The sequence below is a fragment of the Larimichthys crocea genome, unplaced genomic scaffold (assembly GCF_000972845.2).
Source record: "Larimichthys crocea isolate SSNF unplaced genomic scaffold, L_crocea_2.0 scaffold524, whole genome shotgun sequence".
NCBI lineage: Eukaryota > Metazoa > Chordata > Actinopteri > Sciaenidae > Larimichthys > Larimichthys crocea.
In genome coordinates, this window is record NW_020856838.1 from 49,378 (window position 1) to 65,479 (window position 16,102).

At 42.4% G+C, this 16,102-nt stretch overlaps 1 protein-coding gene across 1 annotated transcript in view; it reads right to left on the reverse strand.

Annotated features, from left to right (window-relative positions):
• Window positions 1-4,980: 4,980 nt before the first annotated feature.
• lrp5 (low density lipoprotein receptor-related protein 5) overlaps window positions 4,981-16,102 on the reverse strand; it is a 59,892-nt gene continuing 48,770 nt past the window's right edge. Inside the window, exons 20-29 of the mRNA XM_019273287.2 lie at window positions 13,478-13,683; window positions 13,140-13,330; window positions 10,321-10,530; window positions 10,108-10,233; window positions 9,756-9,992; window positions 9,039-9,149; window positions 8,616-8,855; window positions 8,394-8,536; window positions 8,176-8,273; window positions 4,981-8,070 (exon numbers count right to left, since the gene is read on the reverse strand). Coding sequence (XP_019128832.1) covers window positions 7,746-8,070; window positions 8,176-8,273; window positions 8,394-8,536; window positions 8,616-8,855; window positions 9,039-9,149; window positions 9,756-9,992; window positions 10,108-10,233; window positions 10,321-10,530; window positions 13,140-13,330; window positions 13,478-13,683 — 1,887 coding nt within the window. The 3' untranslated portion in view covers window positions 4,981-7,745. The remainder of the gene's footprint in view (window positions 8,071-8,175; window positions 8,274-8,393; window positions 8,537-8,615; window positions 8,856-9,038; window positions 9,150-9,755; window positions 9,993-10,107; window positions 10,234-10,320; window positions 10,531-13,139; window positions 13,331-13,477; window positions 13,684-16,102) is intronic.

A 16,102-nucleotide genomic window follows, 5' to 3' on the forward strand; every position in this document is an offset into this window, starting at 1 on the left:
ACAGAGACTGGAACATCAAATTGGCATCAAAGGAACCGCCCTAAGCTGGTTTAAGTCGTATTTCTTAGATCGATCTCAGTTTGTTCACGTCAATGATGAATCCTCCATGCATACCAAAGTTTGTCATGGAGTCCCACAAGGTTCTGTACTAGGACCACTTCTATTCAGTTTATATATGCTTCCTTTAGGGAACATTATAGGGAATCACTCTATCAATTTTCATTGTTATGCTGACGACACCCAATTATATTTATGAAACCAATCAGTTAACTAAACTCCAAGCATGCAAAAGTTGGATGACCTACAATTTTCTGATGTCAAATTCAGACAAAACTGAAGTTCTTGTAATTGGACCGAAACATGGTCCTTTGAGCCGGATCGAGTTTCTAAACTGGATATGGATTTAAGAGCGAAACCAGAGAATGAAGATGAAGAATCAAGAGGAAGGCCGCAGTGAGAAAGGAGGCCCCCTGGTTACCTCTAAGATTACCATACAGAACTGTACAACCACAATTCAGAAGCCGATGAGTATGATACATAAAGTTGTGAAGAACCATATCCTAGAGGAAGTGAACAGTGCAAGGGGGTTGTAATCAAGAGATATATATCTCCTATAGTAAAGCACCTTCAGATCCTACACTATCAGTGTCTGTGCATATAGCAGAGAGTAGTAGGGTCTCTCAGTCAGTACAAACACTGTCATCCCATGTGTGCCAACCCCAGTATGTCACCACAGAGTTAATAAAGACTGTGCACAAACCTCTTACAACTTTAGCACAATCTGCTAATAGAAGCAATGAGAATATATACATAGACGCCGCATTGAGCGGGTTGGTCGTTGGTCACGATACGTCGACGTCGACGCCATATTGGATGTGGCAGATCTGCCCCGTAAACTAATACAAGGAAATGGACTGAACTTCATAAAGCGCCTTTCTACAAAGTTCTTTAAGTTAATGTCTTTTATACACCCATTCACACACACACTAATATATCTGGGAAACAAACAGGCACCAAAAACAACGTATGTAACTTTTAAAGTGATGATTATAAATGTTTACTCCTTATGTAAGCACCAAACCAACGTATGTATTTTTCTAATGCTGAGTGTTTACAGCTACTAATGTGTGTAACACTGTTACTGTGATGATAAATATTGAAATATTTATATATAACATTTAATCTGTGTCTATAATAACCAGATCCTGAAATGTAGATGTGACATGAGGGTTTTCTGAATGTGTGTGTGTGTGTGTGTGTGTGTGTGTGTGTGTGTATGTGTATGTATGTACACGTTAGTGCTCTTTATTCAGAAAACCCTCATGTCACATTTACATTTCATACACTATAGTTTATAGTGTTTGCAGTAAGAGTGAGATCCATGGTGGGTATGTGGCAATCTTTAGGGCCAGCAGGAGCATCAGAGCTTGCCTGTGCATCACACGTTTATTGTCTGTTAAGCAAATTACCAGCTGAATCTGTTGCCAACTATGTAAGACATGCTCGTGCAGCTCACCCAACTGCCCATTATAATCTAGTGGACTTCTCACTATGGCTCCATGGAGAAGCAGAGTGCCAAGCAGTCGCAACTCAGGTCACAAACTTTCAAATGGACACAACTCAATACCCAAGAAGAGAATACAGTCTGAGACCAAAGTATGAACCATCATTGGCTACCATACTCAACGGTGCTAGTCCCAAGCTGCTGCACAAAACACAATGGCTGGAGATAAGGCCAGACCTAAACCCAAATTTTCATGCTCCTATTGCCAGTCCCCAAATCATTCCCTGACTTACTGTGAAAGGCTGAAGGAATTAAGTACGGAGAGAGTCGCAAGATGCATAAAAGAGCAAGGACGATGCTGGAGGTGTGGAAGGTCGCATTTAGCAGCAAACTGTGACCTGAAAAAGTCTTGTCCTAAATGCAACAGTAAACACTTGGGAGTTCCGCATGGCGTAAATAAACAGCGATGGCGATGGCTCAGAGCGCACCATCATATTGCCTTCAGTCGCTAAGTACCTAGAGTTAGACGGTGCGGCTGATAAACTAAATCTGCGTACAGTAAGGCAAGAAACAGAAACCCTGCAGGGTAGGACAGTTACCTTAAAGATAGCTGCAGCATCAAATCCAGATAGAAAATATGTGATAGAAGGAGCATTTACATCTGACAGACTTTCTCTTGTGGAGCAAACCTACCTTATCAACAAGCTTAGACAACGCTATTGCCACCTACATGATGTGCCTTTGGATGCCTTTTCAAATGTACAGTCTCAGATCCTCATTGGGACTGATAATCCCCATCTTATAACTCCTGTCGAACCTGTTCATATGCCATTTGGTTCTAAGAGGGCACCCGTAGCTGTGAACACCTGACTGGGCTGGACTATTCAAGGGCCTGCATTTCTACCTGGAACACAGGACACACAGTGTCTTTTTACCTCAACAACAAGCCCATATGCCGAGTTAAAGCGTGATGTGGAGAAATTGCGGCAGGCAGATGTTCTTCCCAAAAGGAATGATAAGCTCATCACTAGATCAAAGCAGGACAAAGAAGCTATGGAACCTCTGGAGGAAAAGACCTCTAGAGTAAATGTGGATGGAATTGAATGCTATGCAACCCCTCTGCTAAGAGTTTAAAATGCTCAGAAAGTACAGTCTCCCAAAGACTCTGTGACACCCCTCCTTCGAAGAGCTGAGCGGCAGTTGCAGAAGAAACCTGATTTAGCCGAAACCTACAATAAGGAGGTAGATAAGCTAGTCCAAGCTGGTTATATTGCCAAACTTAGACGCGATCAAGCCACTCAGTCCCCAGAATCTTGGTATATTCCTCATCACCTTGTGTTATGCCCAGCAAGGATGGTAGAGTTCGGACTGCAGAAGTCGCCATTAATGGGAAGAGATATATCAGACCTGTGGCCAGATTAGTATTTCTCAAACCTATGGAGAACACACCCCCTAAAGACACATGATCATTAACTAGCTTTAGATTCAAATATTTCATATTTGAAGGGGCGGCTGTTAAAAATCTTAAGCTTTCGTGGGTGGAGATCACCTACAACCGGGAGGATGGGAGGAGTTAAGCACCACAGAGGAGGTGATATAAGGCTGTGTCTTGTTAGGTCCTTTGTTTCTATCTGCCATGCTGCCACATGAGTTAATCAAATGTATTGTTTCGTTGTCGATAAAGACCTGAGATATCTGTAATTCTGAGTGGATGCATTAATAAATAAATAAATAAATAAATAAAACATGTGGACATGTGTGAGAGCATGTGAATGGATGTGTGTACGTGTGACAGCATGTGAATGGACATGTGGACATGTGTGAGAGCATGTGAATGGACGTGTGGACATCTGGACATGTGTGAGAGCATGTGAATGGACGTGTGGACATGTGGACGTGTGGACATGTGTGAGAGCATGTGAATGGACATGTGGACATGTGGACATGTGTGGAACATTTGAATGGACATGTGGGCATATGGACATGTGTGAGAGCATGTGAATGGACATGTGGACATGTGTGAGAGCATGTGCATTGACATGTGGGCATGTGGACATGTGTGAGAGCATGTGAATGGACATGTGGACATGTGTGAGAGCATGTGAATGGACATGTGGACATGTGTGAGAGCATGTGAATGGACATGTGGACATGTGTGAGAGCATGTGAATGGACATGTGGGCATGTGGACATGTGTGAGAGCATGTGAATGGACATGTGGACATGTGTGAGAGCATGTGAATGGACATGTGGGCATGTGGACATGTGTGAGAGCATGTGAATGGACATGTGGACATGTGTAAGAGCATGTGAATGGACATGTGGGCATGTGGACATGTGTGAGAGCATGTGAATGGACATGTGGACATGTGTGAGAGCATGTGAATGGACATGTGGGCATGTGGACATGTGTGAGAGCATGTGAATGGACATGTGGACATGTGTGAGAGCACATGAATGGACATGTGGACGTGTGTGAGAGCACATGAATGGACATGTGGACGTGTGTGAGAATATGTGAATGGATATGTGGACATTAGACATTAGGTCTATCCCAGTAGGTAAATACAGGTGTGCCGGGGCCGTTACCGGATTGGTTCCTGGAAACCCTGAGGACTGGGATTGGTGCGACGCCATCTGCATCCTCTCCCGGCCTAGACAATCCACTGTGTCCAATTGTCCTGGCCCAGGACATTTAAACTGCAGCCGCCGGAGCATCGTGGCGGCTTTGTGTGTGTGTTTCGAAAGCTTGCCTCGTATTTTGTGGTTTGAATTATCTAAAGGTTGGTGGCGGAAGTTCTGGGATTGGGCAGGGTTTAGTTTTGATTTAAACACTGATTACTCACGAAGAGACTTTCTGTTAGATTTACTAGACTAAGGGGTGCTGTTTTTGATGTTGTTTGTTATTGATAACAATAGGCTAAATAGTGAGGTTTTTGTTTATGGTTTTCTCCTGTGGTTTAGTAAGGTATAGGCTCTGTTAGAGTTCTCTTTTTGTTTTATTTGTTTGTTATTTTAAACAGCACTCGTGTGCCCTTTCTGTTCCCTTTTCCCTCACCACCTTTTGTTAAATTAGGAAAAATAAACGGACAAGCCTAGAGCAACTGTCATTTTTCTCCTTATTTCTTATCTCATTCAATGTTACGGCTCACCTACCGAGCCGGGTCGTAACAGAGAGCATGTGAATGGATGTGTGGACATGTGTGAGAGCATGTGCATTGACGTGCGGACATGTGTGAGAGCATGTGCATTGACGTGCGGACATGTGTGAGAGCATGTAAATTGGTTGATTCTGAGTCTCACTGTGTTGTGTGAAAGCTTGCAGCTCCTGAGTAAGTGGGTAACGAAGTCCAACTAGCATGAGATCTCATCCTACTGTACATCTGCTGTTAGAACTATTGCTGCTGAAGCTCACTTAATGAATAGAGTTCTTTGTTCAGCGTTCATTGACCTTCAACTCAAAGCTAACACAAACATTCCTTAAAATAGAACCTTTATTATATAAAAATGCTTTTGATAAAAAAAATGTCACAAGTGTAAATTACACAAAGCATTTTTAGCTGAGACAACAAATACAGGATTTAAGGAGTTGTACTGACAGTGGTTTGAGGCCTACAGCCCTTAATCAAAATGAGTTTGCTGCTCAGAGAGTTCCCACTCACACATACTCTCCAGCCAGATTCCAGATTAGCTGTGACGTCAGCTGGCAGGAAAATGATCCATTAGGCAACAGTAACCAGTTAAGTTTCAAAGTGCTGGTATACTCTCCTATTAGGAACTACAATGTTCAAACAAAGAGGAACCTCTTTAGACTCAGTGGCCATCACTGATTGTTCTGGAAGAGACAGACTCATTAAGTCATGGCTGCATTCACCTTTGGTTCTTGGAGGATTGGAATGCACTAACAGGTGACAGAAATGTTCCTTTCTGTTAAACTCCAGCCCAGGTGAAAGGCACAAAAAACTAATCTTTTTTTTCTAAGTGCATAAAATATCACGAGGCCTTCTCAGATTCTCGGCCCTGTGATGATGCCTTTACAGTCTAATAATAATTATAAGTGCTGGATAAACCATCTATCTCCACATAGCAGACTTGATATTAAGAGGTCCAAAGACCTCAATAGTACCATGAGAAATACTGGCTTTTTTATAAGCAGACCTCAGAGGTGAGGAAATAACAGAAGACCTGCTGCACCAGTTCGCGTATTAAAAGATGGCACCCCCTAAAGGCTGCAGTACGTGTGATGTTCCAAAAGTTTTGGGAACAACATGCTGATGATGATTTTGATATTAAAGTCTGTTCCCAGTGCTGATTGTTCAGACTAAAACCACTTGTAGTCAAACATGTACAGTGACTTCATTATACTGCCAACTGATTCTGAGTGTACGTTTTTTTTAAAATAATAACTTAACTGAAATAATAAACTTAGGAGCATGGAGGTGCTTCTCATCTACTGCATTATGAGATACCCGTATCTGAAGAGTAATAGAAATCTGTCCTGGAGTTGCAAAATGTGAGATGGTGAAACAATACGGACCATGTGAGTCAAACTTTGAAGTCAAACTTGACTTTGATTCTGTTGTTGGCGAGCTGCTGGATAACTCCACAGCAGTGTTCCCTATTCAGGTTCACTGTACTGATGGTGAGCAACTGCACAATTTAAGGCCTCAGCCGGCTTCAAACCAGGTGCCTGACAGGCTCAAACAGACAGTCAGGTGGCCAGGTGTATGGAGGTGTAGAAGTAGGTGGGGTCATCATGTAAAGAGTTCATGGAGAGAGATTGATCTGAAGCACGCTGTGACCATGAGCTGATTTGTGGAACAGCTCTGGATAACGTGTGAGTGGGAACTCTTTCAAACACTCAATTTCCAAAAAGACTCCTTCAAACCAAACATGGCGACGACATAGAAACATACATAATGATCTACAAACAAACAGAAATACAAAGAACAAAATGTTGTTATAAGAATAATCTGTTATTAACTGTAAAATAGCTTCATGATCTATTGTCATATGAGAGTGGTAATTTTGGGATTTCTGTGTAATCATAATCAGAGTAACTGATAAGAGTATGTACACAATAGCAGCAAACATACTTTTGGTAAATGGGACGATGAGGGTCATGTAAATGTGATGGAAGAGGTTCAGATTCACAATGAAAGCATTCACTTCTCACAACTTAATCACTGACTTCATTACACATATGTACAATAGCTTTACATGTTGATATTCATTTGGTATATTGTCGTCAATGCGCTGATTTGATGGGATGAAGAAGGACCCACTGGCAGATCAGCAGGGGAAGAAATGAAATGTGAGGACACCATTTCAAAACAATACACAAAAGATTTCACACTTGGCCCTATTGCATCCATCCACTCATTCATTTACACTTGTACAAATTCATTCAGTCATCATCTACACGTATCTACAGTAAAGTCCTACATCAAGCGTAACATTCAAACCTGCTCAGGTACACAGCTGTCCAGTCATCTATCACTCATTCACTCACTTATACATCAACTTAATTATCCGTCCTTAGTTTTGTGTGGAGTGGTGGATCAGCCAAAGTGAATAAAATAGCAAAATAATTTCCTTTGATTTATTTTTGTTCATATTATTTTAACACTATATACAGTCCTGCCACTGTTTTGGATTTTGTGAGAAAAGGAGGAGAACAAATGGTGTTTCCATGCCTTCACCTCAATCTTAACAAATATTTTGTGGCATTGGACTCATTCTGGTTTTCATACAACACCAGTGCCCACTGGTGACTCTTTCAGTGAGAGTGGAGTTGGAGTTGGAGGTCAGGAGCAGCATGAGGTGAGGATAAAGGCTTTTATTTGATCACATGAACGTTTTTTTGTGATTAAGAAGTGGCGCAGCAAAGGAAGTTTTCTTTTACTGATGGAATGAAAATCTCGAGGGAGCTGCTGGCTGTGTTCACTCATCATCTCTTCAACTTGCCGTGAGTGAATGTTTGAGCAGGGTGTGGAAGGCAGACAGAACTGATCAGATGATGGTCACTCTGAGAGGATGACTGGAATGATGAAATGACCGATGTGGGACATAGGGACCTGGAGCGTAACCAGATAAAGTAAAGCAGCATGTGTGAGCCGGTCAGGGCTGGAAGTTGGCACATGAGTTCTTTCCCTGGTAAAGTGGGCCAGACGAGGCCAGTTCTTGTAGCAGGTGGGCTTCATCCCTTCCTTCCTCACAGGGCTCCTGGGCTATTGGGGGGTCACGAGGAGTCGGTGCAGGGCGAGGGAGGAGGGGGGCACAGGTGGAAGTAGGAACGCTCTGTGGAAGGGGATGGGGGGCAGCTCTCTTCAGCTGACAGGTACTGGGAGCGTGGGGTTGGGGGTGGAGGGTAGGGGTCCGAGTCTGAGTTAAGGTCCATGTAGTACTTATTGTGTTTGCCATGGCCGCCATGGGCCACAGCCTTCCAGCAGGGGGTTGACGATGCCAGCCCGGCCGGCGGGTGATGGGGGGTGTAGTCGCTGTCGCAGACATCAGTGCTGCAGGGAGTAGTAGGTGGGGCTGCACCACGGACTGGGTGGTAGGGTCTGATGGGGAGGAGACACAGAGTTTATAGAGTATAGTATATAAAACCCTGTCACTGATCACACAGAAGTTCAGGACTGAACAGACTATGTCAGAGTGTGTGTTACCTGTAGGATCTGGTGGTGGACGGACTGTTGGAGGAGTAGAAGACCTCTGTGTTGTACAGAGAGCGGTCAGTAGCCGGGGATGGAGGAGGGTTCAGGATCTACAGACAGAAAATCTCTTCATGTTATCTGGAGAGGAAACAGTATGGAGGATGGGCACAGACAGTGTGTGTGTGTGTGCATGTGTGTGTGTGTGTGTGTGTGTGTGTGTGTGTGTGTACCTGAGGGTAGAAGGCACCCTTGGTAGATGATGAACTGCTGGATGAGGCTCCAGTCACATGGTTCCTGTCATAGAGCGGAGCTCCACTGCTGCTGCTGCCCATTAGGCTCACTGAGCTCATGATGGACTTCCCACAGGAAATACCTACACACAACATTCATGTTACATATACCATCACATTTGAACATTGCTCTAAGTATAGCGCTGCTGTGTCTGACCTCACCTTGGAAGGTACCATGCTGTGAGCTGCTGGGGGCAATGAAATTAAGGGGCACATGGGGCGTACCACTGATGTACTCATGAGGAAAACTCCCACTAGGACCCTTGTAGCGTCGACACACCACACGCTGGCAGACAAAATAAGCTCCCCCAATCACAAACACAAGCAGGATGATTGCAATGACTGGGCCAATGGTGTTAGGCCCAGTATTAGGGATGCCACTGGAGGGTGGAGACACGTACTCTAAAAGAGAAGTAAAGAAGGAGGCAGTCAGTGACAAGTTTAAAGAAAAAAGTGAAAAATTCAGGACTTAACCCTCTGCAGTCTCAGCAATTAGCCACAATTGCAAAAGCAACTCAGGAGGAGCACAGAGGGTTAACCATTGTGTACACGATTAACAATGCATGAGTGTTTCTGTGTTTTTACCACAGGCAAGCTCATCAGATCCATCAGGACAGTCAGAGTAATTGTCACACTGTTGTTTCTTGGTGATGCATTGGTTGTCACCACAGCGAAACTGGTTAGGAGGGCAGATGGCTGGAGAAGAGCAATAGACAGACAGTCAGTCTCGTAACAGGATGAGGTTTTATTCAGAAATGCTGTTATATTCAACACACCATGAATGAAGAATTTGGCTTTACTAATATGTATATTGTGCACCTGTGCACCATCAGGAATGTCTCTAACTATTCATTTATGAGTTCTGCACACTTTCTGGGAAGTAATGGTGTAGGTTTTTTGCGTAACCTGATGATGGGAAGCCTTTAGACCAACACATGACTGGACTGCGTGTATGAAGAACAACCTAAAGGTTGGTTAGGAGAGCTCCAGACACAGAGCTCCACTTCCTTTATAGATTTGTTTATAGTTCAGCAGTTCACCAAATCATTGAACCTTTCTTTGTACATTTGTATTATTAAGAATTCTTTGGCATGCACAGAGGAAACACAGACTTAATAAAAAGCTCATCAGCTAACAGCAGCCTTGCTCCAAAGTCATCTTTTCTCTTACAGTCTTAAGGAACACTTTGCTTCTTTATAGTTTAGTTCTATTTATTAGAAAGAACTGACTGTCTAACTCTATTACTCTATTGCTATATTCTATACTCTATTAATTCAATGTGTTTAATAAGTTTAAACATACTTTCACATTCCTGCTCATCAGAGTGATCAGCACAGTCAGGTTCACCATTGCAGCGCCTCTGAGCATCGATGCAGCCTCCTTTATCACACTGGAACTGGAAGGCTGAGCACACAGGGCAGTTCTCCTCATCACTGCTGTCGTCACATTCAGGGAAGCCATCACAACGCCATGCCATAGGAATACAGTCGATCTCCCCCGTGGAGCAGGTGAACTGCTCTGTGGAGCAGGTGGGAGGCTCTGAGAAAGAGAGAAGAGGCAACATGGCTCAGTGAATGTGTCCCATCCTTCTCCACACACAAATGACTTTCAGTCTGACTGCAACATCATGCTGTTGGCGTGGTTTGTTGGTCACCTCCACAGTGCAGCAGGTCCTGCAATAACACCAGGTGCATGGGACAGGAGCATCGAGGTGTGCCGTCACCCTTGGCAATGCAGATATGAGAGCAGCCACCATTGTCACGGGAACACGGGTGGGATTCTACATAAAAGAAACAAAGGCACTACCTCATTAAAGCCTCATTAACATATCCTGTTGACATATGAGGGCAATGGCGGAGGTCCGTACCAAACTCCTGTGGATCCATTTCCTCCACCGCGTGGATGGAGGTCAGGTATGATATCCGTCCCTGTATGCGTGTACGTCCATCTCCAGTCAGTTTGTCCACCCTCTCTATCATCTGCTGCTGCCGGTCGATCCAGTACAGATGATCTCCCAGAACAGTCAGCCCCATTGGCTGAAGAATGTTGGAATCCTGGAGGACGATGCGATTGGCTCCTGAGGGAGACAACCAGAAATGGTATCATAAGAATATGAAAATAGAATATCTTCATCAATTACAGGTTTATAGGTAGATACTAAACGTTTAAAAACACATGAATTATGATGTGATATGCACTGAGCAGGGCTTACAAGACAGCACAGAGGCTTTGCTTGTACATGAACTGTGTCACTTTTCACACTCTGATCTTCATGTGAATATGAGAAATGATTGTTTATAGTTGGCTCGAGCCATCTGACCAAAAAAAGACACAACCAGCAGTGCAACATCTGTCTCTGTCTGTGTTCTTTGGATTCAGTTCAACAAATTATACCAATGTGTGTGTCCAACAGCTTCACCAAATGTCTCTTTTTGGTCATGTTTTCAATGTGTGGCTGCATGTGGCTATAAATAAGTCAGACAGGGAGCTACAGAGCACAAAAGAATTTAAATCCACAATGAATTCATATTCTAACAATCATTCAACTGATTCCTCTAAATGTGGACATGTGACAACTTTGATCGTCACGTGGACTGGACTGAACACTTATTTGTTTGGTTTCGCAGCAGTGATGAATTATCATACTTATAGAGGATGGCAGCATGTACTGAAGGTTCATATCAGTGAGAGAGAGAGAGAGAAAGAGAGAGCTGATGGGTTTTTCATTTGACCCCAGTCCCTGCTCATTTTCAAACTGCATTCACTAGTGATGGGAATTCCAGCTCTTTTTAGTGGGTCAGATAATTTAACTAAGCTCACCAAGAAGAGCCGAGCCTCACAAAAAGGCATTAAGTGAAGGAAGAGCTTATCTTATAAGTTCGTTCAGTGAGTCAGCTGCTGCACGCCAGTTGTTTATGGTAGCCTCATTAGCGCCATTAATTCTAGCAGTTGATAGTTCTAGATAAATTACATTAGGAAGGTAAGTGCCCAGTGTCTGATGGTGAGAGAATGGAGAGGTTTCCATCTTAAGGCTATCAACTTCTTGACAGCTGTCAGGATAGCTAGTACAGTGCGCTTTTTGAGTTTAGTAATATTAACTTCTGACAAATTAAATAGCAAAAGGACAGGTATAGTCACTGGTATGGTCACTGATACTAAATCAGAAAGCTTGACTGCCACCTTGGATCAGAACTGTGAGACTGGAGGACAATTTCACATCATATGCAAAAAAGTGCCAGAGGCATTCATAGAACATAGGCTACACAAAGGATCAGCTATCAGCTTCATACAGTGGAGTTTGCAAGGGGTTAAATGTGTTCTGTGTACATAGTTAAAGTGGATCTGCTGGTGGTCGGGGTTGCAGGAAGCCTCTCTAATATTTGCCCAGACCTGTGACCAATCAGAATCAGAGTCCCAATTGGGGCCATATTTTGTCAAGTAGTAGTTCATTATAGGAGGCATCCAGGAAGAAATGATAAAGTGCAGATCCTACACCTCTCTTTTCAATTCAAGTGGCAAGTAGTTTGTACAGTGGGTGAATGGGTAACGGTTGGTGTCCCGGAGCACCATGCGCCTGTAAAGATGATCTAAGTTGCAGATAGAAAAATAATGTGTTTGCAGGCAAATTATACCTGTCTCTAATATCTTGAAAGGTGCGCAGCCCAATGTCACTATACACCTCATGCAAATATTACTGTTACTCCAGGCAGAACACGAGATAGGTCTCCCTCCAAGGCCATGGTTGTTAAAGATTGGTGCAAGTGTATGCCACTTAGAGGAGATTTTACACTGAAGCTAAGCTGCACGCCATGTCTGGATGTTGTTGTGAAACTATTGGGCCAAAACGTAACCGGCATTGTTTATTAGATATGATAGCAAAGAGAGCCTCCTGCAAGTTCCAGGGTCTCACACAGTTTTCTTCTAGCCTGCGCCAGGAAACCAAGGCATCAGAGTCATGCCACACAAGTAATGGGCTAAGTACAAATGACCAGAAATAAAAGTTTGGTACAGATAAGCCACCAGTGGCCACTCCTCTTTGCGTGATGGACAGTTTAAGGCACGGGCACTTTCCGTTCCAAATAAATCGAGACACACTAGAATGTATTTTGTTCCAATCATTGACAGGAGGACAGAAAGGAATCACTGAACTGATAACATTTGTCCTGGGCAAAATGCTCATTTTAACTATAGAGACATGAGCTCTGAGAGAGTTGGGGAGACTAATCCACCTATCCAAGTCTGCATTACCTTTAGTTAGTGTTTTTGAGTAGTTGTGCATTACAGTGCGGTTCAAGGACGGGAAGATTTGTATTCCGAGATACTTAAAATCCTGGAAAACTGGGGTGCCAGCTGGAAATTGCAACCCTATAGCCGAATCATTAAGGTGGAGTATCGCAGATTTGGTCCAGTTGATCTTAAAACCTGAGAGACAGCGGCCTCATCTAATTCTACCCACATGTATTCATCCACTAACATGATATCTGGTCTGCTGTCTGCCGACTGTCTGAATCCCTGTGACTGTGTCAGAAAGGAGCCTCATGCTAATAGTTAATTTATAATACTATTATATAATTATTTGTGTGTCACATTAGACAACTTGTATGTGTACTCTTCATTCATTTCATTAAACTGTCCATTAATGTTACATTTATTATTTGAATATTATTTCTGTTAATTCCGACTCACCTGTCAGGTCACTGCTCTCGATGCGTTTGAGGTCAGCGTCAACCCAGAACAGTTTTCCCAGTTTAATGTCCAGAGCTAGAGCAACAGGTCTGATCAGACCAGTGGTGAACAGAGACTCTCTCTCTGTCCCGTCCAGACTGGCTCCTTCGATCTTAGCCGAGCGCTCCTGCACAGTGGTGAAATACATATACCTGCAGAAGGGGACACAGACACATATGCCATGTTAACTGTACACACTTGTACCCCATTATTCGATGTCAGAGTACAATATAACATGATGTAACCCAGCATTCATCTTGTGGAACAAACTGCGCCCACCAAAATAAAATTGAGCTCACCCTTTCTCAGCATTGACCACGATGGCCCGTGGCTTGTCGGTGTCATCCTTCAGGACCACGCCCACGGTGTGTCCGTCCATCCTCTGGATGTTGATGGTGTTGGTTGTCTCACAGGTCCAGTACACATGGCGGCTGTAGGGGTCCAGGCTCAGGTCATGAAGCTGGTTGTCCACTGGCTGAACACTGCTGCTTGCAATCATGGATGACTGAAGGCAAACACAGCAAAGTTTTATTCAAAGTCATGTGACATGTGAAAGCTGCTCTGTTGCATCACTACAGAGGACTGACATCATTCATCAGAGGAAGACTTTTCACACACACACAATGTGGTATACATAAATTTTTTTCAATGTTTTTTCACTAACATGAATGTGGAAGTGTAAAGCGTGTACTGCAGAAGAAACTGCAAGATCTGTGTTATTAAAGTACTACAGGTTAAAACATAGCCACTTTGGCGCAGACACCCTTATCCATGCATATATTCAAATTGCCCATGTACAGAAAAAAACTGTGTTTTTAATACCTATGATACTCGTACTGATGGTTACATGCCGTCCACTCTTTTTATTATTTTTTTCTTTCCCTCAGAATAACCTGATGAACAGTATGGCTACTTGAGCAGTGCTTTGCGTCATCCTAGGAGAAAATGAATCTTCAAAAGTAACCCTACCTTCGGGAATACCAGACTATGTTGAGGAACTTAAAAGTGCGATAAAGAGACAATGTGAGTTGTGAGGAGACTTTAGACTGCAATACAAGGACTGAGGTACCAAGTAAGATATCCCTATTTACTGTTTATTTACTCTGATGAACAATTTTAAAAAGCTGGAAAATGTTTATTGGATGAGATGATACAAATCAGTCTTTAATGGTTTCTTTTATTTTAAACTAGGACAGCCGACCAAGTTTGGTATCTGATGTGTTCTTTGTTAATAAATTAATTTCACAGAAGTAAACTATTGTTAGTTGAATTTATTTAACTGCATTGGGTGGAAATTGTTGACATAATCAGGTTTAGTAAGTACACTTAAACTTACTACCATGGCAACAATGAAAACCAGTTAAGTAACACTTATTTAAGTCAGTTAAGTTGGCACTACAGGGGGTTTTAATTGATGTTAATAAATACAGTTGAGTAATGGAGATCCAACAGGTAGTAGTAATATTTACACAGGTAAGTTAAATACGTATAATGAAATATCTTTATGTTGTCACCAGGGCTCTAAATTAACACCCGCCAACCCGCCAAATGCGGGTGAAAATACATTTTGGCGTGTATTAAAAAAAACTCACTAGCCAGCTTGGCCGGTGATAAATGAGGAACCGGCCAAGCTAGCTAGTGATCTATATAGTCATCTATTTCGCGGAACACGTGATCGCGGTTTCTATGGGAACCCGCACAGCTCGTGCTCTCACTGGTCAAACAGGCTTCCCGGCGCGTTGCGTGAGCGTGGCGTATTTGGTCTCAAAAGTGAGCGCTTAGCCCGCCAGACTTTGTTTGCTTGCTCAGATTTGGACATTTTCCCGGTGTATGTCCTTCTAAACATGCTTCTACATCTGTAAATATGCTACGTAGTTAATTAGTTTAGCTTTTGTCTGTTTTTACAACCGGCAGTTTGCATGGGGTATTTTATTTTGAAAATCCACCGGATTCTCTTTGCTTTTTCTGTGTCTGGCTTCCGCCCGCTCGAGGTGCTCTGTGGGAATTGATGCGTGCTGCTCGCAAGTTTTAATGTTTTTATTTTATTGTTATGTACAAAAAATGGGTCATATTAGACCCTGAATAGTATGTAAGGGTTAATGAGTAATGAAATGTTAGGATCATTTTTGTATGTACTTAAGTTCCCAACTTAATTGTAAGATTCATTTAAAGCTTCAGTTAATAAAATGAATGAATTAATAAATTCAGTTGCTCTCATAATCGACATAAAGTCTTTTTTGCACGGGAAAAAATGTGGCTAGTGGAAATTCTGATTGGCTGGTAACTTCAGAAACTTACCAGCCACATTGGCTGGTGATCAAAAAAGTTAATTTAGAGCCCTGGTTGTCATTAATCAACACAGTTAATTAAAGCAAAAGAAACAGTATTTTGGTAAATTTATGTTGGTCAGTTTAGTTAGAGGGACATTGGCCTATTAAATCCTAGTTGAGCAGATAACGTTACAATTACATAATACAGTCTTGTTAGTTGAACATAATTCAGTTATTGCCTTGTTAAAAATGATATTTAATTATATAACACATTCAGTTTCATGGAAATTGTTGACATAAATTCAACAAATGAGTTTTTTGGGTGTACAGTGGTCCCTTGTTTATAGCGGGGGATACGTTCTAAAAATAATCCGCAATAAACGAAATCCGCGAAGTACTCAGCTTTATTTTTTACAATTATTCTACATGTTTTAACGCCGTAAAACCCCTAACCACACACTTTTATACACTTTTCTCAGACAGGCATTAACATTTTCTCACATTTCTCTCTTATTTAAACACTCTCAAAGTTCAGACTTTCTCAGATTTAACAAAAATAAATACAATACTATATTAGTAAATGAAACCAAAGATCAAAACCTGTTTTCAAGCCAAACTAATTTAATTTTAATGATCAATCTACGAGGTTTGACA